At 57.9% G+C, this 25,702-nt stretch overlaps 1 protein-coding gene across 1 annotated transcript in view; it reads left to right on the top strand.

Moving 5' to 3' along the window:
• MACF1 (microtubule actin crosslinking factor 1) overlaps positions 1-25,702 on the top strand; it is a 110,466-nt gene that overhangs the window by 54,590 nt on the left and 30,174 nt on the right. The window contains exons 53-61 of the mRNA XM_082777530.1: positions 189-430; positions 883-1,012; positions 1,802-2,001; positions 2,689-3,184; positions 3,707-5,178; positions 22,532-22,693; positions 22,827-22,997; positions 23,842-24,008; positions 25,382-25,541. Of these exons, the coding sequence (XP_082633656.1) occupies positions 189-430; positions 883-1,012; positions 1,802-2,001; positions 2,689-3,184; positions 3,707-5,178; positions 22,532-22,693; positions 22,827-22,997; positions 23,842-24,008; positions 25,382-25,541 (3,200 nt within the window). The remainder of the gene's footprint in view (positions 1-188; positions 431-882; positions 1,013-1,801; positions 2,002-2,688; positions 3,185-3,706; positions 5,179-22,531; positions 22,694-22,826; positions 22,998-23,841; positions 24,009-25,381; positions 25,542-25,702) is intronic.

The raw sequence follows: 25,702 nt of genomic DNA, 5'->3' as shown, positions 1-25,702 counted from the left end.
CCCTCGGCGTGCCGGGCACTGATAGCCTGACATTGCCAGCGCTCTGCAGGCAGCAGGATGGCCGCACGGCTGCTTGCTGCTGGTGCTTGGCTGTGGCTTCCCGGGGCTAGATTAGCTCCTGAGAGTCCAGGTGAAGTGCAGTAAGGTGGGCAGCGTTCCTCATCCCAGGCTGCTGTTTTTGGCAACAGATCTGACTGAGATCCAGTGCGATGTGTCGGATGTCACCCAGCAGTACGAGGGCCTTGGCGTGGTGCTGCGGGAACGCCAGCAGCAGCTCTCAGCCATGCTGGAGAAGATGCAAGAGGTGCAGGAGGAGGCGAGTGCCATGCTCAAGTGGCTGGAGTCAAAGGAGCGCACGCTGTCAGAGCTGGAAGCCTCCTCCTCGCCCACCAAGACGGAGACGATGAGAGCCCAGGCCGAGCACAACAAGGTAACTCCTCTTCCAGAGCACAACTGGGATCGGGCATCTTCTCCCCAGGCTTCCTGGAGATGTGCTTAATTGCAGCAAGGTTAGACGTGTGAGCAGCACAGATCTGCCCTGGGCTGCAGAGGGGCTTTCCCAAGAAGGGAACGCGGGTGGGTCCGTGGAGCAGGAGCCGGCACGCTGAGCTCAACCCTCTTGGTTTCAGACCTGTTGCTCTCAGGCATTTGGCTCAGAGGAGAGGCACTTATCTGTAGCCCTTGCTGCTGGGCCACCCCAGCTTCTCTGGGAAGCAATCTCCCTCTGTTCTGCTCTTGCAGCCAAGCTAGCTCATGATCCTGCTAATGAAGAGCAAAGAACAGAAACTGTTCAACTCCAGCTTGTAGCTCCTGCTTCATTCCTCCTTGGTGATGTTATTCTTTTGCACTGTCTCTAAAGAAGTTCAAATGATTGTATTCCAGGCATTTCTGGCTGAATTGGAACAGAAATCAGAAAAGATCCAGAAGGTAAAGGAGGCACTTTCTGGCTTGCTGGAGAAATATCCAGATTCTCCGGAAGCACCAAACTGGAAGAAGATGCAGGAAGACCTGAGTAAGTGCCTGAAGCACTCTAGTGAGGCTTCTGTCTTGAAACATTACGTTAGAAGTGATTCAGGACTGCAGGACGATTCCAAAGTCACAGCAGAACAGAGTCACTTCTAATTAAAATTCAGTAAATAGCGAACTTATCTCCAAGCTGTCTGGTGTACAAGGTGTTCCAGAGATGAGCACTGTCATGATTAATGAAATCTCTGTGATGGATGTATATTTTAAAGACTTGCCTCCTTAAATTACCTCTAAAGAAAAAAAAAAAAAAAAAAGATTAGCAGCACGAGTTGATTACTTTGATTAAAAGCTTCACTGCTTGATATAAAATTCTAGTCATTAGCAAGGATATCCTAGGTAATGCAATGTTGACTAAACAAGACTGTGTATTTAAAAAGAAGCCCAGAGATTCTCTTCTTTGAAATAGCAGGAACGCATTTACGGAGTTCTCCGTCCAGGAGATCTGAATGTGCTGTTTGAGGACTGATACACATGAGAGTATCCTCATTTATCGGAGCTGGTTTCTGAGCCAGAGCTGTGAGATGGCTCACCCAAGGTCAGACGAGCTCGTGGCAGTAGTGACTAGATTGCAGAAATCCTGCTTGCGAGGTTTTTTTCTATGAGCTTCAAGACCACGTAGCCATTAGAAATGGGTAATGGCTTATTAGATGGAGAGTGAATAGAGCCACGCTAGAAATGCTGAGGAGGTTTCCCGTGTCGGGTGAACCACGGGGAGGCTGAAAAACCTTCTTGGTGGGGGGGAGCACGACCAGCACCAACGCAGCCGCTGCTTCAGATTGCAGGTGGGAGCGAGCCAGCCAGGCAACGGCCGAGCGGCAGCAGAAGCTGGAGGAGTCTGCGAACCAACTGGCCAGCTTCCAGGCTGCCGAGGCGCAGCTGCGGCCCTGGCTGATGGAGAAGGAGCTCATGATGAGCGTGCTGGGACCCCTCTCCATCGACCCGAACATGCTGAATGCACAGAAGCAGCAGGTCCAGGTGAGCTGGGGGCTGTGCACATGTCCCCACGGTGAGTTAGGGACAAGGAAGGAGGGTGTCGCTTCCACTGGGTGAGGTGGGAGATCTCAGGGCTCCTCTTCCAAGTCCACCAAACCCCACTGACTGCAGACTGCTGTGAATAACGTGAGATGGGTGCAGTGCTTGAACTCAGTTCCCTGCACTGGATTGACTCATCAGTGAATCACTTGGCCCCTCCTGGGGAGCAAAATTGCTTTAAACAAGACCTGTGCTGATGCTCTGCAGGACTTGCTAATGCTGCCCCTCCACCTGGGGCACTGCCTGGCAGCCAGTTCCCTGCCTACTGCTTCCAAATACTAACATGTCCGTAACCGGCCTCAGCATAAAGTAAAATGCCCCAGTTAACATAATTACATTTCCTTCTCATCTAACTGGTTTACGTTACATTACACAGCAGTAGGACAAATAAGAGAGAGAGCAGAATGCTCTGTCACTGGAGTCTCAGACCCCTCCCAGCTTTTTAAGTTACAAGGTCACAATAAATCACTGTATCCCTTGCCCAACTGCTGTCCCACCCCAGGAACATGTCAATTTGCTCCTAGTGATTCTGTGGGCTGGATAAAACCCTTGGAGGTCTGGTTTGTTTTGACTGTGTGTACTCAGAGCTGTCAGTTTTACGCAAACATTTTCATGTTATTTCTGTTCCAGTTTATGCTGAAGGAATTTGAAGCTCGCAGACAACAGCATGAGCAGCTCAACCAGGCAGCTCAGAGCATCCTAACTGGCCCTGGAGATGTTTCTCCATCCACTAACCAGGTGCGGGAAGAGCTCCAAGGGGTTAATCAGAAATGGTCCGAGCTAACAGAACGCCTCAACTCCCGCTCCAGCCAAATTGATCAAGCCATAGTGAAGAGTACCCAGTACCAGGAGCTCCTGCAGGGCCTCTCCGAGAAGGTGAAGGCGGTTGGGCAGCGCCTGAGCAGCCAGTCTGCCGTCAGCACGCAGCCTGATGCCGTGAAACAGCAGCTGGAGGAAACCAGTGAGATCCGCTCGGACCTGGAGCAGCTGGAAGAGGAGATCACAGAGGCTCAGACCCTCTGTGATGACCTGTCTGTTCTGATCGGGGAGCAGTATCTGAAAGATGAGCTTAGGAAACGTCTGGAGACCGTGGCTCTTCCTCTCAAAGGGCTGGAAGACCTGGCAGGTGAGACAGCATGGAGAAGTTGGTTACAAGGTGTTGAACTTTGCCCCTTGGTTTTTGCCACAGGGTTCACCCATCACTGGGTTTTTAGGAATAATAAGGGAAGGACTATTTATCATTTTTAGCGGGGTGCTTTGTGGGTGTTTAAAGCGGCACTAAGCAGAGGAGACTTCTCACTCCTGGACATAGTAGCCAGGCAGGCTTTGTTCAAAAAAAAGGTCTCTAACTTCAGAATGGGGAGTAGAGAAGGTGCAGTGGCTGCCTTCTAATCTTGGGATTCCCCTTCGGGTTTCTAAGAGGTTGTGTTTAGAAGTTGCTCGGGAGAACTGAGATTACTGCATTATCATTACCTAATACTTCCAAAGAAATACATGAACTGGTGAGCAAAAATGATGGTGATGCAATGGAAATCTCCTTCCTGATAATCAAAACACAGTTGGTGCATCTGAGATGATTTTAAATAATTGCACTTTGCTTATTTGATTCCAGCTTAATTGTTGCGTTCTAATCTTATTTCCATTCCAGCCGACCGGATGAACCGACTGCAGACTGCGCTTGCAAGTTCCCAGCAGTTCCAGCATATGTTTGATGAACTCAGGACCTGGCTAGATGACAAACTGTGCCAGCAAGCTCAGAGCCAACCTATTTCTGCTAAACTTGAGAGGCTACAGAGCCAAATTCAGGAACAAGAGGAGTTCCAGAAGAGTCTCAACCAACACAGCGGGTCCTATGAGATGATCGTAGCTGAGGGAGAATCTTTGCTGCTTTCTGTCCAGCCTGGGGAGGAGAAGACCACTCTCCAAAACCAGTTGGTCAGCCTCAAAACACACTGGGAAGAGCTCAGCAAACAGGCTGCTGACAGACACTCTAAGCTCAAGGACTGCTTGCAGAAAGCTCAGAAGTACCAGCGGCACACAGAGGACCTCCTTCCTTGGGTGGAGGACTGCAAGGCAAAGATGTCAGAGCTGGAAGTGACTCTGGATCCGGTGCAGCTGGAAGCAACTCTCCTGAGATCAAAGGCCATGCTGAGCGACGTGGAGAAGCGCCGCTCCTTGCTGGAGATGCTGAACAGCGCTGCTGACATCCTGATCGATGCTTCTCAGACTGATGAGGATGACATTCGGGACGAGAAGGCTGGGATCAATCAGAAGATGGATGCCATCACAGAAGAGCTGCAAGCCAAGACGGGCTCCCTTGACGAAATGTCCCAGAGGCTCAAGGAGTTCCAAGAGAGCTTCAAGAACATCGAGAAGAAGCTGGAAGGGGCAAAGCACCAGCTGGAGATCTTTGATGCACTCGGGCCACAAGCCTGCAGCAACAAGAACTTGGAGAAGCTCAGGGCCCAGCAGGAGGTGCTGCATGCCCTGGAACCACAAGTGGATTATCTGAAAAACTTCACTCAAGGTCTAGTAGAAGATGCCCCGGATGGGTCTGACTGTTCTCAGCTATTAAACCAAGCTGAGGTGGCTCAGGAGGACTTTAAAGCTGTGAAGCAGAAAGTAAATGAGTGCTGTGTGCTCATGGAAAACAAACTTGAAGGGATCGGCCAGTTCAGTAGTCGGGTCAGGGAGATGTTCTCTCAACTGGCAGATCTCGATGATGAGCTAGACAGCATGGGCCCCATCGGGAGAGACTCTGACAGCCTTCAGTCCCAAGCAGAGGACGTTCGTACGTTCCTGGGCAAGCTCCACAGGCTGAAGTCTGACATTGAGGCTTCTGAAAGTGAATGCAAGAAAATGCTCGAGGATGAAGGGAGCCCTGATTTATTAGGACTGAAACGTGAATTGGAGACGCTGAACAAACAGTGCAGCAAACTGACTGAGAGAGGCAAGAACCGTCAGGAGCAGGTAGAAACGACCCTGTCGCGTGTCGAGGACTTTTACAGCAGGCTGAAGGAGCTGACCCACATGACAACGGCAGCAGAGGAGAACGAGGCCTTGCAGTGGGTGGTGGGAACAGAGGTTGAAACCATCAACCAGCAGTTGGCAGACTTCAAGGTAAGTCTTTATGCTAAAGCATTTCTTAAATGGCATTCGGTGTTAGAAGCTCTCTCTAGTGTTGTGGTCTTTTTTTGTAGGACCTCTGTTCTTCAAGCTGTTGTGACAGTTGTTCATTGCTAGGTCGGCATTTTGGGTGCAGTAGATTACTGTTGCTCTGGGGAATATAAAATCAACTGCTGGACTTGATAGTCTGCAGTGAAAGGAAGAGACAAGGCTTTGTGGCTGGCAGAAAAAATTCTTTTCCCTGTTCTTGTGGTGTGTAATGTTGATATGCCAGCACCCCCTGGGCTTTTGGAGGTGGTTGGTATTTACGTTTTGTGGGAGGGAGGAATGTTTTTGAGTCTGTTTGAGCTGTTGGTGTTGTCTGAGAGCCTCGTCCAGATCAGCTCATCCTATAGGCCTTTCTACCGGACCCACCCTTCCCACTTATTGTTCAGCTCTGTGGGACACATGTATGTCCATCTGGGGGTCCTTGGGTGCAAATAAAGCCAGAGATGAGCTGTGGGAGAAGGGGGACACACGGGGAAAGAAACCAAGCAGAGATGATTTTTATTGTGGGCTTTTCATGTTTCCAGCAAAGATCTGTTCAGGACCATCAAGGCTTGCAGGAAATGTTGAGAAAAGAGTTGATTGTGTTTGATTTTTTTAAATACAGTGCTGTGTTATTGGGTCATGCTGTTACACTACATTAATTACATTAATACTGCTTAGGAACTCTCTCGCTGTGAAACTTGTATTACCGATGTGCTCGGGAGCTGATGATTGGGCTGATTTACATCTGGCTGCCCGTTTCCTGGTGATCGTGGCGGGCGGGAGGGGGAGGCATTTTTACAGCCATTTGCTTTTCATCTCATGGCTAATTGATCCCGTTCCATCACTTGGCAGCTCTGTGAACCCCTCACCAGGACGGGGTAGTTCTGCTTTGAGGGCTGCCCGTCCAAAAAAGCTCAGCAGCGTTGCTAACAGGGCGAACTCCAGCTTACGTGGTTGTGTTGCGGTTATCTCTTGTGCTGGGCGGCCTTCTGCATTAAACTTGCATTGCTTAGGAAGGACTTAATTTCCGTGTTGAACACCCTACAGCTGCTTTGCAGCAAATATATCCAAAAAGGATTTCCTGGTCTGTGTAACTGGCGCAGTGTCCGTGCAGTACACAAGGCCTAGCGGGGCCGGGGCCATGTGTGTGAGGGCCGGGAGGGAGACCTGCAGCCCGCGGCGGGGTCTTGGTTCGTGGAAAGCTTTGTGGGAAAAGTGGAAGTGGTGGCAGTGAGCATAGGGTTGTGCTGTGTAATGCCTGAGGACAACGTGGGGGAGAGGCGATGGTGGATGGTGCTGGTACGTGGCAGCGTTCCTCCCGTGCATGGTTTGTCCAGAGAGCAGGCTCTGTTATGTGAGGCACAAGCGTTGCAGAGCAGATACTGGTAAAGCCTCATCTTAGGGCTCTGCCTGTGGGCAGATGTGATGGAAGGGGTTCAGGCAGCACTGGCCAGGGTCCCTGCTTCTGCCCCACTGCCCTGGGGGGGCTCTGGTTCCTCAGCACCTGAGCCCCGCTGCTGTGGGCGACGCAGGCCTGGCTTCCCCCGGACAGGAGCAAGAAGCCCCAGGGGCTCGCTCTGCCTGCCCAGGGGGTGTGAGCGAGCAGATAGCATGTCTTAAGGCATCAATTTTAATGAACATCTGTGTAAATGAGATGCAAATTAGGCGTGGCCCCAGGGCTCCCGGCACACTGCCAAGGCAGCCCTTACAAAGGTGGGCACTTCTGGGCTCATTGTGTCCACGTTTAATCAAAGGAGAGGTATTGAAGGCTGGCTGAGGCCAAGGCAGATGACTTCTGAAGCAGCTTATACTCGACACTTCCCACATATTTTTCTTTTCCTGCCTGCAAACACTCCATGAGCTGCCCCACAGGGGAAGAGCCTTCCCTGGGCCCCAATAACTTGGTCGAGGATTGTTGCTGGGGCTGGTAGAGGGCTGGGAGAACCCCGGCTGGAAGAGTCCTGAAGGTGGCATCTTGTTCACCACCTCATTTTATGCTGAGATAAGTGCAGCTGAGAGGCATCTCTGAGGGTTGGAGGCTGTGCTTATGTGGACATCCTGACGGGTATTGCTTCACCCCATGAGATGCTTCAGCTCCATCATAGGGCACGGTGCTGCTGGAGCTCGCGGGCATAGGAGCAGACGGTGCAGGGGCACGGGCCGTGGTTTCACTTCAGAGAAGAGCAGGCTGGCTTGGCATCGCTTGCAAGAGCAGTAAACACACGCAAGCTCTCTGAGGAGCCCTTTTTTGTATAAACGGGTACTAAAAACAGGAAAGTCCTTTCCGTGCCATCTCCACGAGCGTCACACAGCGCGTTGTGCTCTTTGGCACGAGGCAGCCACCAGCGAGAGCTGCTGCTGGGAGCACGCGGGCTGGGGCGCTTCTTCCCCCTCCGCCCTCTCTGCTGTCGGCTTGGTTTTCTCAAAGCTCACAGTAATATTAAATTTTAATGACTGAAATCAAATGAGCCACAGTCGAAATGTTACTAAACATAACAGCTATGTTGATTCAGTTTAGCAAACAGCAGAGTTCCCCAGGGGAATTACTCCCTGGGTGCGGAGGAGCGACGCGGGGTCACGCGGAGACGTTGGGGTTTTCTCCGAAGCCTGCCCTCATGCAGCGGCAACCTCTGACCCAGAAGAGCCAGAATTTCAGTCCTTTTTCCCAAAGATTGGGAAGCCAAAGTTGTGCTGAGGATAAAGGAGAGTTGTAGTTTGCTCTTTTGCCATGGCGGTGCCAGAAAGCCCCAGGCATGGGCTTGTCCCACCTGCCCAAAGCGCATCTGTCAGCCTGGGCCTTGGCAAGGCGATGGAATTGCATTCTCCGGTGGGTTTGGGAGACATCTGCCTGGTTTTGTTTACTTGCTGCTTACATTTTACACGCTGGATTTTGAACTCTTCTTTCAAAGCCTGTCTGGTACTTAGCACTGATGATTTTGAATAGTGAGCTGGGATCCTGTTTGGATTCACCGCGTTGGTTCTGGACAAGCTCTCATTTTTCTGATTCACCAATAGAGCAGAGTAACGCACAGCTCCCTGGGTCAGAGGTGCGAGCGTTTTTTTGGCTCACTACAGCATAGAACAAGGCTTGGGAGTGAAAAGCAGCCTTTGCCCCTCCTGCAGTAGCGTGCCAGAGCGGCTCTGTACTTCTGGGGAAGGCTTTCCTCCCCATGCTGGGGATGAGTGCAGAAGCTGGGCACAGTGCCTTCGTTCCCCCTTGGCCTTGCAGTCCAGAAATGATTTCTGCATGCGTCTGAGGAACTTTACCCCAGCTGAAACCCAGGAAAAAAGCATCAGACCTGTCGCCACAGCCAAACGGTCGCTTTCACATTTGCCCCGGTGCAGATGCCGAAGGGGGAGGAGGATGGGAGGAGGATGCCTCTGTGCCTCCGGACGCAGCTGGACCGTGGGTGACAGGGGACGAGGAAGGGAACGGCCGAGCCCCTTCCCAGCCAGCACCCCCCTCCTGCAGCTGCTCCGGGTGCGGGGGCACGGCGCAGGAATGCCGGCGAGCCGGGACCTGCCGCGGCTGGCACAGGCGGCGCTCCCGGGATCTCGCCCCAAGCCCCAGCCATGCAGGGAGCAGCGCCGAGCCGCACGAAGGCATCACCACCGCAGCCGATCCCGGCTGTACTGGGAGGGCTGGCAGGATGCCGGGGGTGGTTCTGAGCCACCAGAGCCCCCCAGGAGCGAGGGCCGAGCACCCCACAGCGTGCCGGGGCACCCCACAGCCCAGCTCCCCGCTGCTCCTCCGGCAGCCGGTCTTTTGGGGAGGTGATTTGAAGGCAGGGTTGCTCAACGTGCTGTGCTTAGGCAAGGCTGCTTCGTGCCAATAAAGCTTTTGTGCTCGAGGACGGGGGGAGGGAGGACCCTTGGACAGCACTAACTTGTGGCACGCTCCCATTTTATTTTAGAGCAGGTCAGGTCGTCCAGGGCCCACGCAGCCCTCAGCCCTCGTGCCTGCAGAACCCCTTTGTCTATTTAAAAAAAAAAAAAAAAGGCAGGGAAAGAAATCCCAGGAGTGGTGATGCAGCTAGTGAGTGAAGACCTGAGCAGCATTAGTCATCTTCCCATTCAGATGCTGCTCTTTCTAATTCTGCTCCGGGCCCTCCCCACGTCACCCTAAGCAAAAGGAGCAATGAGGAGCAGTGAGCTCATTGCAGCCCCACGTCGAGGCAGGACAGCATCTGCTTTCTTCGGAGCTTCGATTGCTTGGAAAAAGAAACTGTTGTCACTGCAAGGGGAACCGGTGGCAGGGACAGACACGGGCAGGGGTTTGTGGCTGCCTGGCTCTGCGCTTTGTGGGTTAGTTTGCAGGCTGACTGAAACGGGTGGCTTCTCTCCCGGAGCTGATGCCATTTGCATTTGCAGAGCACGCTGCTCTGCGGGCTGGGGGAGAGCGTGGTCGTGAGCAGTGTTTTGTGCTCCTCCTGTACAAGACCAGGTGCACACACCTCCAGGCCTCGGGGACCATCAGTCAGGCTCTGTCCCCTGCTCTGTGATCTGCTCTGCCACTGCTGAGCTGCTCCCAAAGATGTGCAAAGGAAAATCGGCCGCCGTGCCAGGGCTGCGGGTCCAAGGGCTGTGGACCCAGCTGGGGCGGTGGCAGAGGGGACGATTCGCAGCCCCCGGTGGTATTTTTAACCCTTATGTGCCCCCAGAGGAATGCGCGTGGCTCCTTGCAGTCGTCCCGTCCCGAGCAGCTGGGAGGGATGGGGCTGGGAGCGGGGACAGGCTGCGCGGCGGTGTCTTCTTGTTGAACGCTTTCCAGGCCTACTTAAAGTATCTCTGCCTAGTATTTTGAGCATCAGCAACACACGCAAAAATGCCTCCTCTCTGACAGCTGGTAAGCTGCCTTAAAGGCACCATCTCCCTGCTTGGAAAAGGGGTGATAAACCTGCTGGGCGCCGGGGCGCGGTCCCCGCCGGAGCTGCAGCACCTTGGTGGCACTTGGCGCTGCTCGCCCCGCGCCTCTGCCCCGCTAATCTGCAGCCCTGCAAACAAACACGGTCACAGAAGAGACACTTGAGCCCGAGTGGCTCCTGCAGCACGCAGCCTTCTCATTCCTTGGAAAGGAATTCACCTCAAATAAGGGAAGAGCAAATTGTACCTGGAGCTTGTCCTCCCCGACGGGAGCCTCGCCGGTGCGCGCCCGTTCGTCAGGAGGCGGTGGCTGAGTTTTGACCTTGAGTTGTCACTGGGAAGGTGGCAACCTGCAGGCAGCTTCAGGAGCAGATCTCGTGTGTCCATGCGAGCTGGGAACAAGAGAGGGAAGCTGAGAGCTGCTGAGACTGACCAAATCGCAGCAAAGCTTTTACAAGGCTTTTCTTTTCTTTTTTTTTTAACCATAAAACAATTATGCTGTGATCAAACGGACCCTTTCAGGAGTCAGCTCGGGTCAGTGCTCCAAAGCCACCCACTTGTGCATGCCTTGGTTCTTCTGCCAGCTCCCTGCCAGCCTGCACCAGGGGAGATGGGCAAGGGCCTGTCCTCGTCCAGAGGAGGGTTCGTTAATTGGTGGTGGTGACACTTCGCAGGGTTTCCAGGAGACACTAAAAATACCGGCTTTGCGTGAGCCCTGGAGAGCCAGGAGGGTGGAAGCAATGGTCTGTGAGGGCCAAGCAGAGGAGGGCAAGAATCCGGGCCGTGGCTGCCCCCAACACCCGGCTGTCCCCATCCTCTGCCGGGGACAGGGACAGGGAGAGGCTGGAGCAGACGCAGACTTCGCGTGGGGAACGGCTCGGACTCGGATTAGTCACCGCAGCGCGCACAGAACAATTGCCAATTCTTCTGCCGAAGGAGTGATTTAAAATGTCTCCCATCCAGAGGATTCTCGGGATGATAACGCACTTACCTCACTTCCTACACAGCCTGCGGAGCTGTTGATTCACCGCCCTGTCCCGTGCCTCTCCCCGCTGCCCCCTGCTCAGGGACAGCCACGGGGGGGATTTGCAGGGAAAAAGGGGGGCTGAGGACAGGAGCGGGCGCTGCAGCGTGGGCACGGGGCTCTGCCTTCCCCTCTCGGTCCCTGCAGGGTGCCTCGGGGCACTCGGTGCTGCGCAGATGGGCGTCGTGGGAGCACCGGGCTCCGCAGCAACTGCGTGCAGAACGGCGAGTTGTAGGGCTGAGTCTGATCGCTGCTGTAACATGTGGGCTCCAGGCTCCGCTCAGGAGTTATTTATACCAATATCTATGCTGGCTGCTTTGCAGAAAAGCGCTTCAGTGAAGCTCTTGCACCCTTGCTAAAGAAACAACGAGAAATTTGGTGCTCCCTGCACCCGCACGTCCAACCTGCAGAAGGTTACTCCAGGAGTTTGGTTTCCAACCCTGCCCTGACCGCTTTCCTGCGGCCGTGCAGACCCCACGGAGGTGGGTTGCCTCCACCAGCCCTGCGAGGTGTCTGCGGATGCCAGAGACCTGATGGGTTGCAGGATGCAAATCGCTGCTTGAAAGGCACACTTCGCATCACGAAACCCTTCTGGCTCTGAAGAGGGGGATTGCGTGGTGGCTGAGGCCCGACATGAAATCGGTTTGAAGTCGGCTGTGAGCGCAGTGGATGGAGGAGCCGCAGCGCGGCACGGTCGGATGGGATTAGCCGGGCGCGGGCGCCTGGAACATGCTGCAGGCTCCGGGCTTGCCCACGCAGCGCCGCGTACCTTGCAACGCGCAGAAACGCCAATTCCAGAGATTTGGCAAAAGAAGCGAGTTTAGGAGGAGAGCAACAGCACTGAAAGGGAGATAAAGAAATCTCAGAACTCAATGACAAATGCAGCAAAGACTAAAAGGCACAAGCTCCCCGCCTCCCCAGCAGAAATCTCAGTGAAACCTAAAGAGCTGCTTGTAAGGCCCATGCCGGGTGCATGCAGTGCAGCGCTGTGCTCTCATCGTGATGTCTGACGGGGTCTGAACCCCTCCAAGTCCCCTCAAAGCAGCTTCAGGTGGCAGCATGGGGCTCGTCCCCCTGCCAGGACCCCGTGCACCCATCCCCGGGGCTGCTCAGCAAACCCCACCGGGCCAAGCCAGGAGCTCTCTGCCCTCCACCCCTTGCCACCGGAGAGGCTCGGCGAGGACGGGCAGGGCACATGGAGCTGGCGCCTGGCAGCAGGGTGAGGATTAGAGGAGCCCCGAGGATGAGGAAGGTGCTCGGTGGTATGCCAGGCTCATTAGCAACGTGTCCGTCAGCGGTTTGGAGCTGTCTCTGGGCTCTTGATCATCTCCCAGCGCAGGTCCCTCATTTCCAGCTGCTGAGACGCATTAAAAGAAAGCTAAAAATACGTCGGCTTCCAAATACTGCTTCCCCGTGTAAACAGCCGCCGCGGCGGCGGGCAGGATGCGATGCAGGCGTAAACAGGAGACATCACGCGGCCACGGGAGGGTCCCCACGCCCCGGAGACGGTGCCCATAGGAGGAAGGCTTGAAAAGTGTGGGTCTGGGGGACGAACGGGGATGTTTCCCCTTCGAGCAGGTCGCTCTGGGGGCCTCTCTAACTCGAGCAAGTCTGGAACAGTCTCTGGGGGGTTTAGCAGAGGTTCCTCACCCTCAGGCCAGCAGGTTTCCGGGGGAGGCAGTGGCTCTGGGTGCCCGTGCCCTGCTCGGTGGCACCCTCGCAGCACCTTGGCAGGGGGCAGCCCACTGCCAGCACCGCTGTCCCCACAGGGACCAAGAGTGGCGCCAGCATCCCCAGCCTCGGACCCAAAGTTGTGCCTGGCTCAGTGAGGCTGCTCAGAGAGGATTTGTGAACTAAACCACAGCCACGTTCGGGGTCCTGGTGTGGCCCTTCCAGTCCTTTGCCCCCAAACCACGGGTCCGGCTCTCTGTGAGACCAGCAGCCGCGCTCCCCTGAGCCCCCGGGGCTGCGAATCTGGAAGCTCTATCAGGCGTTTATTTCAGTAACAGAGATCGCTGCTGGCAGGGCTCCACATACCAGAGCCGTTCAGACAGCAGAAAGGACAGAAATTCAAACAGGACCTCTGCGCCCTGCCCTGTCCCTCCTTCGCACCCTGGAGCCAGGCTTGTGCTCCCCGGCCCCCTTCAGCCCCGTGACTTCTGTCCCCGGTGGTGGCGCTTGGTGGCTTAATGCCGACCGGCCGGTGACTTGGGGAACCTGCACGAGCTCCAGCTCAGGTCTTCAGGCCAGGCACACGGCAGGTTTTTAATTGGCTTTAGGACTTGCTGGATATTTCCCTAATGGTTTTAGAGACGGGGGGCAGGCGGGGGAGATGTGTTAGGGGAAGACTTGGCTTGCTTTTGGCACGTGACTTTATGAGGAAATAGGAAAAGAATTTCTGGCTGTGAAGCCGGCAGCTCCACGTCGAGCTCGTTCCTAGGAGTGGAACAAAAAAGCCTCCGCGCCCCCGGCCTGGATGCCTGGGATTCCTGGCGGAGGGGCCCCGGAGCGGTAACGGTCCCGCTGCAGCCGAGGGGCAGCGGGAGCCGTGCGGCTGCCCTGCCATGGCACGGCCACCCCTGCCGCCTTGTTTCAGCTGTGCCCCCTTCAAAACCTGCACCGGGGGCTGGACCCCCGAAGGATAAAGAGCTGGGCCCCGAGCTGAGCCCCGTGCATCTGTACGGGAGGGCCCAGGGACGGCGTGGGATGCACGAGGAGCTCCCCCAGCTCCCAGCTCTTCTCCTCGCTCCTGTTTTATCAGGGTTACAGGAAAAGGGTTTCCAAAGGTTGTTTGCAACCAGCTCAGCTGGGTGCTTCAGGCAATGAAACGGGCGTTTTATAACCCTGGCAGCCTCCTCCTTTGCAAAACGATCGTTTCCATCATTTTGGGGGGGGAGAAGCAGCCCTGGGAGCGTGGTGCTGGAGCAGTTGCTCGCTGCTGTTTGCCCCCCCTTTAAAGCAAGCGGCTGCTGCCCGTGGGCTGCGGGGGGCTCGGGCCCCCCCAGCCGTGCCCTGAGCTCCTGCCTCGAGTCCCCGTGGTTTTGGAGGCAGCAGGCACCTGCAGCACGCCCGAAAAATCAGGAAATCGGGCCTTTCGGCTCTTCTGGGCTCCAGCTCCTCGGCCGTACGAGGCACGGGGCTCAGCGGTGGGCGACCAGAGCGGCGGCGGCTCTTTGTGCCGGGGGGGGGGGGGGGGCAGCCCGGTGCACCGGGATGGGGAAGGGAAGGGAAGCGAATGAAGGGGGTACCCGGTGCCCGGCCGCGCCGCTCCGCCCGGCCCGGGGCTCCCCGGAGGGGGTCCCTCCGGGACCGAGCCGCCCGCGGTGCTGGGGGGGCTCCGGGGGCGGCCGGGCCCCTCCGCGGACAAAAGCGGCCGGGGCTCGGGGGGGGGGGCAGCCGCCGAGGCAGGGCGTTGCTGCTCTTTGTCGGGGGATTTGCGCTGCCGCCTCCCCCCGGAGGAGGAGCCACCCCGGCGGGGCGGGGACCGGGGGCTGCCGGCGACCGGCGGAGCGCCCCCCGGTAACCCCCCCACCCCCCACCCCCCAAAAAAATAAAATTAAATTAAATTAAATAAACCCCCACCGGGCTCAGCTCCGGGACTCGGGGAGGGGAGAAGCGGAGCGGGGGGGGGGAGGCTGCGGCTCTCGGGGAGGGGGCGGCGGCGCTGCCTCCCCCCGCCCCTTCCCTCCCCTCCCCTCCCCTCCCCTCCCCGCCCCGCCGCCCCCCGCCCGCCCCCCGCCGGAGTTGGCGGCGCGGCGGGAGCCCGGTGCTGGCAGCGAGCGGCGGCGGCGGCGGCGGGGCCGCGGCGTGCGGCGGCTCGGCTCGGCTCGGCTCGGTTCTTTTGTTCCACCGGCTGCGCGGCGAGGAGCGGAGCAGCACCGGCAGCAGCAGCAGCACCGGCAGCACCGGCAGAAGCAGCGGCAGCACCGGCAGCACCGGCAGCGGGGGCCCCGCCGCGCCATGCAGCCCCACGCACCGGCCCCGGGGTACCCGCGGGGGCGGCAGCGCGCCCGGCCCGGCCGCTGAAGCCGCGCACAAAAGGGCGAGAGCGAGCGGCGGGGAAGGGGAGCGCGGCCCCGGCCCCCCCCCTCCTCCCCACCCCGGCCCCGGCCCCCGCGCTGGCCCCGCCGCCCCCGGGCCGGCCCGAGCCCTCCCCGCCGCTCCCCCGCCATGGCCGGGCCGCCCGGCGGTGCGGAGCCCCCGCTGCCCGCCGCCGGCCGCCGCGAAAGTTAGTGCGGGCCGGGCCGGGACGAGGAGGAGGAGGAGGAGGAAGGAGGAGGAGGAGGAGGAAGCCGCCGCCGCCGCCACCACCGGCCGCAGCTGCTCCCCGTCCCCCCCGCCGGCTCCCGGGAACTTGGGGGAATTCGTGGCGATCCGGCCCCTTTCCATTTTTGGATGCGTTTTCCAGCCGATTTTTTTTTTTCCTGGGGAGAAAAAAAAAAAGGAAAAGAGCAGCCCCGGCAGCCCCGGCAGCCCCAGCAGCCCGCCGCCGGAGCAGCCCGGCCGGGGAGCAACGCCGGGGCTCGGTGGCCCCGGGCGCGAAGGCGCGGTGGGGCGAAGGGAACAACAATGCCATCATGTTTTTGAGGCAGGAAGCCTCCGAGTTTGCCCTGAATGAAGAACTTCCTGTGTTTAAACTTGCACGAATATCCGCTGACAAGCTCAGTTCAAATGAAAACACGAGAGTCGGGGGGAGAGGCTAATTCGGACCAGCTGGACTTCCACGGGACTGGAGCTGGGCAGGGAATGTGAGGAGCCGCGCGGCGCCCGGGCTGCGATACGTGAGCGGCCCGGACCAGCAGCGCCTTTGTTGTTAAAGAAGGACACCCGGGATAAATTAACGGCCTCAAACTCCGCGGCTCCCTTCGCAAACGGTCACCGGGAATATTTGTCGAAGCTGCCGCCCTCGGATGGTTTTCGCTGACGGATGGCTTTTTGGGGGGGCCGGGGATGAGATGTGCTGTTCCGCTGCTCGCACCCCGCAATCGGGCTGCTGAGCCGCCCCAGTGCTGCGGGCAGAGCCTCCCGACCCCCTAGCACCGCTCCGTCGTCCCCGGCCGCCCGCCGTGGGCTTGGGACCTGCCCGAGATGTGATGCTCCCTGCGGTGCCGCGCGCAGGGTTGACGGGGCGGTTTCGTCATCCGTAAGGGCGAGAGCATGGGCAAACCACTGAGCAGGCCAGACTGTTTACGGCAGAACCGCACTTGCCTGGGGAAGGGCGAGGAGGAGGATGGCTACATAGAGGATTGCTACGTGCCCCAGCGGTCGATATACGACACGATGAGAATCAACGAGCAAATCGATCAGGGCTCAAAGCTCAACCAGCTTTCAAAGAGCACCCTCGGCAAGGGGGACGGCAGCACCATTTCCAGCAACGGGACCTTGGGAGCCGCCAACGTGTTCGAGTCGAGGGCGCCGGAGGCGAAGAAGCTGGACGAGCGGGTCATCTTCGACGCGCTGAAGCTCAGCAGCGACGTCTCCAAGCCGGCGCCAGCTCCACCCCGGAGGCGGCCGAACCCCGAGCGGAAGGAGAACGTGAACCGGCGGTCGTGGAAGTCGTTCATGCCGCCCAACTTCACCGAGTTCGCAGAGAGGATGGGGGCCTCGCTGAGCGAGGTGTCGGAAGCGGGCGCCTCCAACCCTTCCCTACGGGATAAGAGGGAGTCGAGCGCTATGCTGGCTGAGCGCTCCGGCCAGGCGGACCACGGCGAGCCCATGTCCGAGTCTCTCACTTTGGAGCACGTCTCCAAATCATCCGGCACGGCGGAGGCTCTGACAGCCATGCAGTTTGCAGCAGACGGCTACGGTGGTGCCGCGGATGAGCGCCAGCCCCTGCTGACCGCGGGCGATGGCCACGCTCGTGCCGGGGACCTGGCCAGGGCTTGCCGGCTCCCCAGTGCCACCTGGCCACGGGCCAGGAAGAACTTCATCAAGGGTAACCTCAGCGATGGGCGCCAGGAGACCCTGGAGGCCTCCGAGTCAGACTGCACGGTGGAAAATGTCAACCTCTCCCCGTGCCTGAGCGAGGAGCTGCTGGATGCGGGACTGAACATTCTCATCACCTCCAATCTCAGAGAGAAAACTGAGTCTGAGCTGAGATTTGAGGAGGACGAGCGCTGGGTAATGATGGAGGAGTGGGAGGAGGCGACGCTGTCAGAGAGAGGAAAGGCTGTGCTGGTGGCAGAGGAGAAGAAGAGCTGTTGCTTGGCAGATATTTCTGAAGAAAGGGAACAATTTGCTGCTCCCGGGGACAGCTCTGCCCCCAGCCCCGGGACCTCACAGTCCTGCAGCACCCCAGGGGGTGCCTGTGGCCCCCTCGCTGGCAGCACGCGCTGCACCGAGGATGTGGCGGTGCAGTGCGAGGCCGAGGACTTGGCTGTGGCTTCGGAGCGCTCGGCCAGCCCCGCTGTGCACGAGCTGTCCGACACGGACTCGGTGCAGATGTTCCTGGAGCTGGAAGAGCAGTGCCAGGATGAGGACGAGGGCGATGGGGCCGTCCCCGTCCTGGTGGACGTTCAGGTCTCCCCACTGGACTCGGGGGGAGCAGACCCAGATTCAGAAGAACTCCCCGGGGCTGCAGTGGAAGCGTGTGAACCTACTGCCCCCTTGGAAGTCAGCGCCTCGGACTCTGCCGTCGTGTCAGATTTGGATGACTTTGATGTCACCTGCAGCTCGCAGGTGCTGAGCGCGATGGAGCCGGCGACAGAGCCCTTCTCAGAAAGGGACACCTCGGCCATCACCCCCACGGACTCAGACGGAGGGGCTTCTCCCAGCCCCCTTGCCACAGCGGGGCCGGGCTCCAGCCAGCAGCACTTACCAGCGCTGGTGGAGGATGTGCCCGACCCGCTGCTGGACCCGGAGCCCACGGACGGCTGTGGGGTGGCAGTGCTGGTGGCTGCTGGGGTGGCATCTCCCGAGATGGGCGCGTGTCCAGCCCCTAGCTTTGAGGCAGCAGGTCACCCCAGCGCTCCGGTGGGGTGGGGTGAAGATGACCAAGACTTGCTGGGACCCCCCTGTGAAGTATCGCAGCTCCCCGAGGAGACCTGTCCTGGCCGAGTGTCCCCGGCTCGGCTGTCCCCCTGTCACCCCCTGGCTCCTGACACGGTGGCAGAGGAGCTGGGGTCCCCCCTGCAGCACGACGAGGTCGGTGTTGAGGGCACGGATCCATCTGAGAGCTGTCACCTTCTGCCTGGAAGGACTGAGCTCACCACCCAGGATGTCCCCGAAATGGTTTCTGAGGACGAAACCGCAGATTTGGGAACAGAGAGTGATGGATCTGAGGGCCAAACCTGTCCGGCAGAAAGCAGGGATGCTTGTCACAGTCCTCTGCCACCTTCCCACACCGGCTCTGTATCAGAGCCGGAACCTGAGACTCCGATGCTGGTCCCAGTGCCTTCAGAGGGCCTCCTGTGGGACGCGGTTCCCCCGGGGCAGGCCCTGGCTCTGGAGGGGGCCGCCAGCACCCAGGGGTCCCCCTGGGAGGTGGCGGTGGCACACGGGGAGGCACCGGCTGCCGTGCTGCAGCCGGGAGACCTGGACTTGCTGTTCGGCTGCGGCTGGGAGGAGCGGCCGGCGGCACGGGGCCGGGCCATGGCGTGGGGCACCCCCAGCCCAACCGCCCCCGAATGGCTTCCCAGCACTGCCCTCGATGCTGGCCTGTGGGACACCGGGGGGCTTCCTGCTCTGCCTGACCCACCGGCACCAGGGGACGAGGCTGTCCCCGAGCCCCAGGCTCTGGAGACGCCACCAGACGCTGGGGATGCCACCGTGGATGCTGAGGAACCGTGCGTTGAGTGCCCACCTCCAGGTGCCACCGCTGTGCCCGTGGTGGTGGAGGAGCTTCTGGAGGCCCCGCCGCCCTTTGCTGATGTCCCCAGTGCCCCGCTGCCACCACAAGCGGCCGACTCGGTCCTCCCTGCAGTTGGGGCTCTCGGTGGTGACCCCCCAGAGGCGGTGGTGGCCTTGCAGGATGCAGACGACTTCCCCAGCCCGCCCGTGCTGCCCAGCCCGGAGCAGCTCTCCGACGAACTGCCGGCTTTGGAGGACGACCCCAGCACCTGGGCGCCCTCCGCAGAGGTGGCAGCTCAGGATGCTGCCTCCACGCTGCCCGGGATGGAGGCTGCAGCCTCCTCCTGCCCTCCTGGCACCGCGGAGCCACCGGGGCTGGTGACTGGGCTTTGGCTGGGTCTGGAGGACGCCCGCTGCCCCCCGACCCCCGGAGCTGCCCCGGGGCACGGCGAGGGCATGGTGCCGGTGGGCACGCCGGGACCCCCTGCCACCGCTCTGCTCGCAGAAGGGCCTCCTGCTCCACCAGATGGATTCGTTCCAGATAATGAGGTATTTGTTACTCAGGCACTCGCAGACGGTGTTTCAGGCATAAAAATCGCTTTATTTTGTGATTGAGGGGTGGGTGTGAAATCACAGCGTGCTTGATAACTCGCTGACACGATTTGCGGGGTGCAGGCTTTGGTAATTGTCTCCTCAGCTCTTCGTCTCGAGCACGGGCTTGGAAACAGCCTTCTCCCTCCCGATTATGGCTTAAAATTGGCAGAGAAAAAGTTTTGGGGGGGACCGTATGTTTTTATAAACAGGGGAGGCAAAAGACTTTAACTGCTTGATTATCTAAACTATTGTCTTAAACTTTCTTGGCTTTTTAAAGCGTATTATCCTCAGACATAAATTACAGACTTCTTCAGAAAAAAACAATTCTTGCCAGAGTGCAGCGGGGTGGTTCCCATCTTTGAAGCAGAAAGCGTGGTGGAAGACTGAATCCTGTGACACAAATCGAGGGGGAATAGCGGGTCCTGTGCAGTGACTGCCTTCTGTAGCCCTCTGAAGGGGGACGGTGCCGTGGGGGGCTCCGAGCCCACATGGAAGGGCAGCTGAGTTCCTTCTCTGTGCTGGGGTTTGCTTTGCCCTGCCTGGAGAGACCCCGAGGGGCGCGGGTCGGTGGTGGAGTTCCCGTAAGCGAGTGCTGATTTAACACCAGATTAGCAGAAATATCGCAGAGGAGACATCAGAAGTTAGTCAGCGCTGAAAATCCCGGTTCGGTAGCAATTACTCATCTCTTGTGCTGTGCCACCCATTTAAAAAATGCACACGGCTGAGCTGGGGAGGCTGTGTGTGGGCGCACCGGGCTGGGCACCCGGGGGCACCTTCGGAAGGGAAAGGAGACGTCGGGTTATGGCAGCGTGCGTGGCCCAGGCTCCCTGCTCTGCTTTCACTGCCCCCTGCACGGTGTCCCTGGTTGTTAACCCCTTCCAAATCCCCCGCTCGGTGCCGTGGGGGCTGTTGGCAGCTTTGGGGTGAACGCTGCCGGTCCTCACACCGAGGCGTTTCCAGCCCGGGGGGGCGAGGAGCACAGGGAGCTGGGGTGCAGTCGCTGCAGAGATGGGAGAAGCAGAAAGCAGAGGGATGCTGTGGGAAGCGTTCGCAAAGCGAGGAGGAGGAGGAGGAGGAGGAGGAGGTGTAGCGGAGCAGCTGCGCTTCTGCTCGCCAAGATGTCTGTCCAGCCGCTTCGCTCAGCGCGAGCCTCCTCACAATTTTCCGCGCCGCGAAGGGTGCACGTTAAATATTTGCTTCATAGCTGAGTCACGCTGAGGTTAATGAACTAAATCGCTGGAATCTTTCATGAGTGAAGGAAAACAAGCATGTTCCACATACTTGCTCTTCGGGCCGTTAGCGTATGTGATTATCTTCTTAATGGTCCTTGTGCAACCTCAGCGCTCCTGGGCTGTACTTATTCACGTGTTGCAGGTCTCTGTCACCTGATGCCAGGGCTTTCTGCTGCCCTCCCTCCCTCCCTGCCTGCTTCTGCAGTCCTGGGGTTTGTTTTCGCAGTCGGTGCTGGTGTGGAGGGCTCGGACCACGCTCAGCCGGGGCTCGCTCTGTGCTGTAGTCAAACGTTTGCATGCCAGACTTATCAGCCTGGTCCTGTCGGGGGTTTGGCTGCTCTCACAGCCAGCTCCATATATAAACAGTAACAGGAGAAGTAGCTGGGGAATTGGTGATTTCATGTCACCATTTACTTCGTATAACCGTAGCATAATTCTCCCTGAGCAAACAGCTCTGGACAATGTCTTCCAGCACACCCTTCAGTCCGTGCCCTGCGGTGATACCTCCCTGCTCTCGAGCTGCTGTGCTCCGACAGGAGGAAGTATCCTTCTCTTTGAAAATGGGGAGAGAAAACCAAGGCAGCCCCTCTTTTTCAGGCAGATTTGGGTTTTGGTGCTTTGGCTTTTTTGCCTGCTCTGTATTCCTTCAGAGCTAAAGCGATTACCTGGTACGGAGAACCGTGCCGCCCGCAATCCACTGCTGTGCTGGGAGGGGGGGGGGTTGCATTTTAGGCTCTGTATCCGAGGGCATTTTTAGATGCCGTCAACGTCCATATATTCTTGGGCACGAAAGGAGGAGGCACGCTTGAGAAAGCAGGCACGCGGCTGTCTGACTTCAGTTCCCAACGCTTTCCAAAAGAGAAAATGTTGCAACGGGGCCGAGCGCTCTAATCCTTCCCAGAGTGCGCCGCAGGGTGACCTGTGCTCTGTATGAGCTCGTAGTCCAAGGGCCCAGAATAAACAGAGAGCGACTCCGCTCCCTTTTTTGGGGATTGTGCTGCAGGCTGTGGGGACGCAGAAGGCTGCTCGGGACGGGGCCCGGCGGTGCCGGTGTGCCGGAGGGGGCGCGTGCTGCGAGCGCTGCCTGCTCGGCGGCTGCTTGCAGCAGATCTGGAGCTGTGATAAGGAGCACTTCGCTCCTCCACGGAAACAGCGTTGGCCCTGCTGCCTCTCGTTACGATGGGGAGCTTCGTTCGCTCTCCTCCTCCTTCCCCATCAAATCTTTTTGTTTTTCAAAGCTTTTCCCCGCAGGATTCCCAGGCGGGACCGTGCCAAATATGTGGTGCGGTAAATGACTAGCACATTAATTGCCTATTGCCTTTGTCTTTCGAAACACGGCTAGCTTCTCAGTGTCTGTAATTTCGTGGTTAACAAAACTTGCATGGTGTCAGGTCTCTGTTCTCAACAGCATCGCTGTGAGAATTGCTTTGTGTTTTCCCCAGAAGCATTATTTCCCAATCGGATGACTGACCATAGCCGATGCTCTGATTTATTCCCCGATTTGCATTTTCCACCTTGTTCTGGTGCTTTGAAAAAGGACTTTTCCCATTTAAAAGCAGGGGTGGCTGTGCATGGACCCCAAGCTGTGGGCTCCAAGCCAGCGAGTGCCAGGGACGTTCATGTCACTGGGTCAAGGTGCCGGAGGCATGCAGGCAAACCTGCACAGCTCCAATAAAATCAATGCACCACGACAAGCAGGAGCTGCTGCGTCTTTTCTAGAGAAGGGAGCCTGGTGTATCCATGGAATGATGGAGGGGCTGGGCGAGCAGCATGCGGGTTATAAATAGCTTTTCTCTCCCACCCTTCCCTTGCCCAGCTGTTCCAGAAGGAGCAAGTGGATCCTCTCCAGCTAAAACTGCAGCAAGTGAATGGAGTCGGTCAAGGACTCATCCAAAGCGCCGGGAAAAACTGTGATGTCCAAGGGCTGGAGCATGACATGGAAGAGATCAACACCCGCTGGAACACCCTCAACAAGAAGGTGAGAATGCGGGCAGGGGCTGAGCCTGGTCCCGCTGGGTCTGCTTCAGGAGCGGTGCTGGGCAGGGGGCTGAGCCCCGTGCTGGGGGCTGCGGGATCGCCCTGACACCGCTGTGGGTGCGGGTGCCGTGCAGGTGGCCCAGAGGATCGCCCAGCTGCAGGAGGCCCTGCTGCGCTGCGGGAAGTTCCAGGACGCCCTGGAGCCCTTGCTGAGCTGGCTGGCCGACACCGAGGAGCTCATCTCCAACCAGAAACCTCCCTCTGCCGAGTACAAGGTGGTGAAAGCCCAGATCCAGGAGCAGAAGGTGAGCGAGCACGGCGTTATGGTCGGGCTGGTGTGCAGGGAGGGGGAGCTCTGGAGAACCAGATGTTTTTGGGGTCCAAAACCAGCTTGGGTGTAGCTGGGAGCTACACAGGTCTGCTGCTTGCTCAGTGGCTCTCCTGCTGGTTCCCCACACCTCAGTGTGGGAAGCAGGCAGCTCATTTGCCCACACGTGCTATCTGCATGGTCTAAGTCTCCAGCGTGGCTTTATTGTCAAACTGCCTCTTGAGGTTTGCTGCTGGTTTTGCTGGTTGGCCACGTTTTTCCAGCACTGGATTCGGTTTTGTTTGTGCTGATAATTCTGCTGTGTCAGGAGCAAGCTGGTGTTGTAGTTACTGGTTTGGGTATTTGAACAAAACGAGTGTACAAAGTAAGCCAACCCGAGGCGCAGCAGTGTTTGCAGAGATAACAAGCCTGGGTCGCAGCCTGCCTTTGTGAGCGTGCGGATGAAAGTTCAAGTGCGGTCGTGGCAAAATGTCTTAAAAGTGAATTCTTACTGAGGCTTGGTCCATTGTGTTGAGATTTTGAAGAGGAAATTTAAGGGAAAGTTAAAAGCTTGATCTCAGTAGGTTTGGGGGAAGGATGGGGAAGCCTCTGGGAAGTCCTCTGGCTCTGAAACCAGTTCAAAAGTGAAACCAGTCTCTTTTGAACTGGTTTTGATGGTGGAGGCAGAAGGCAGTGGTTATCCCACTTGGCTGGCCTTGGTCTCAGCCCAGTGCTTATCAATGGTTTTCAGACAGGGAAATCTGATCCCTGAGGAATGCAGGAGGTTCTGCTGACCCATCTGGTAACTTCTGTCCCCTTTCTCTCGTTTCTGCTGCTTAAAGCTGCTCCAGCGGCTTCTGGACGATCGCAAAGCCACTGTTGAGATGATCCAAGCCGAGGGCGGGAGGATCGCGCAGTCGGCCGAGCCAGCAGACAGGGAGAAGATCGTCTGCCAGCTGGAGAGCCTGGAGAGCAGATGGGCAGGGCTGCTCCGCAGGGCGGCCGCCAGGTGAGAGCTGCAGGGAACGGGACCGTGCTGCCCCTTGGCTCGGAGCCGGGAGCTTTCTCTGAGCCTTTTTTCTCTCTGTGCTCTGCCCCTGGCTCCGTCTGCATGCCAGGTGAGCTCCCTCAGGCCTCTTCCTGAAGCCAGGGGCGTGCTGGAGGCAAGAACTCTGCTGCTCTTCTGCATTCCTGGCTCGATCCCTCGTGGGCAGCTCTGGTAGCCCAGAGAAGCAAAGAGTTTTGAAGAGTTTTGTTGGCTTTACAGCCCTCAGAGGGTCTGTTACGCTGGCCAAAAGCATGGGGTAGGCTTATCTTGCAATTCATGGCGCCCCAGAGCTTTATGGAGTTTGGCCGCTTGCGCGTCCCCTCTGTGACAATGGTGCTGCTTTTATTGTTCTCGGGCTTGTTTTGCTCGATGGCTGGGCCGGCCTCTGGCTGGAGCTGGAGCTTTTGTTCCTCGCACGCACTGGTCAGCGAGGCCAGAGGCCGTGCAGGCAGCCGCAGGTGGTGGTTCGCTGCTCAGCCCCGGCGGCCGCTCCGCCTGCATGGGCAACAGCACGTGGAGAGCTGGCAGGGAGCTCTGTGCAGATACATCCTGGAAACCACAGCTGGAAAACATGAGAAATCAAAGCCTGTTGGGGAGCCGAAGTAGATAGCGGTGGTTTACAATGGCAGGGAAGAGCTCAGATTAAACAAATTCCCTGCAGGGGATGGATGTTATTTTTATTCCTTTAAGCTTTAGCATCTAGCTTTAGCAGCAACATCCTGTTGACACCTTTCTGCTGCCTGAATCTCATTTACAAGCTTCTTGTTGCTACATCAGCTAATATGTCAGGTTACCCAGTCACTTCTGAGGGCCGAATTTGACCTCCCGGTGCTTGAAATGGCTGCAGCCTGGATGGACTGTCCGTCCGGCGCTGTGCCGCTGCCAGGCTCTTTGAACAGCAGCTCGGAAACACCAAGGGCTCAGCTACGAGCTGGCCCACATTGAAGGCTCTGCGAGGTGGGGATATTAACGGCAGAAAAGCAGCACAAAGGGAGCCTTTCTGCCGCCTTCACTGGAGAATGAACTGGATCCTAAAGGAGCAGCTGCAGGAAAAAGCTTATTTTGCAGATTCTCTGCGCTGCTTTTTGTGTTTGCGTTGCAGCTTGCCTGACAAGGTGTCTCACCTTGCGCTGCACAGAGCTGCTTCTGTTCCTCCTTCCTGTCACGGTGCTTTCCCAAGTATTTCCACTTTGGCTGCTGATTCTGTTGAAGCCCGTTACCGCTTCCTGGTGCGGAGCCCCGTTGGCAGCGGGGCAGTGGCTGTGCTCAGAGCTGCTTCCCGTTCTCTGTTCCAAGGGAGCTGCTCCTTAGTGTTTTGTTTCATCCCTGTACAGGCAGAAGCAGCTGGAGGACATCCTGGTCCTGGCAAAGCAGTTCCACGAAACCACGGAGCCCGTTTCCGACTGGCTGTCGGTGACAGAGAAGAAGCTGGCCAACTCTGAGCCCATCGGTACCCAGACTGCCAAAATCCAGCAGCAGATCAGCCGGCACAAGGTAGGGACCCGTGCGTGGATGAGAGCCGCCAGTGGAGGCGGTTGGCATCAGGTCTCTCTCTGATGTTTCTGCTGTGGCAAGGTGGGTTTTGGCACAGACGGGTCTTGGTGGTGATCAGAGAGGATCCTGTCCGTAGGGTCAGCAGCCTATGCGGGCTGCTT

Source organism: Aythya marila (genome assembly GCF_965140915.1).
Source record: "Aythya marila genome assembly, chromosome: 22".
Classification (NCBI taxonomy): Eukaryota; Metazoa; Chordata; class Aves; order Anseriformes; family Anatidae; genus Aythya; species Aythya marila.
This window is presented reverse-complemented; position numbering and strand designations above follow the sequence as displayed.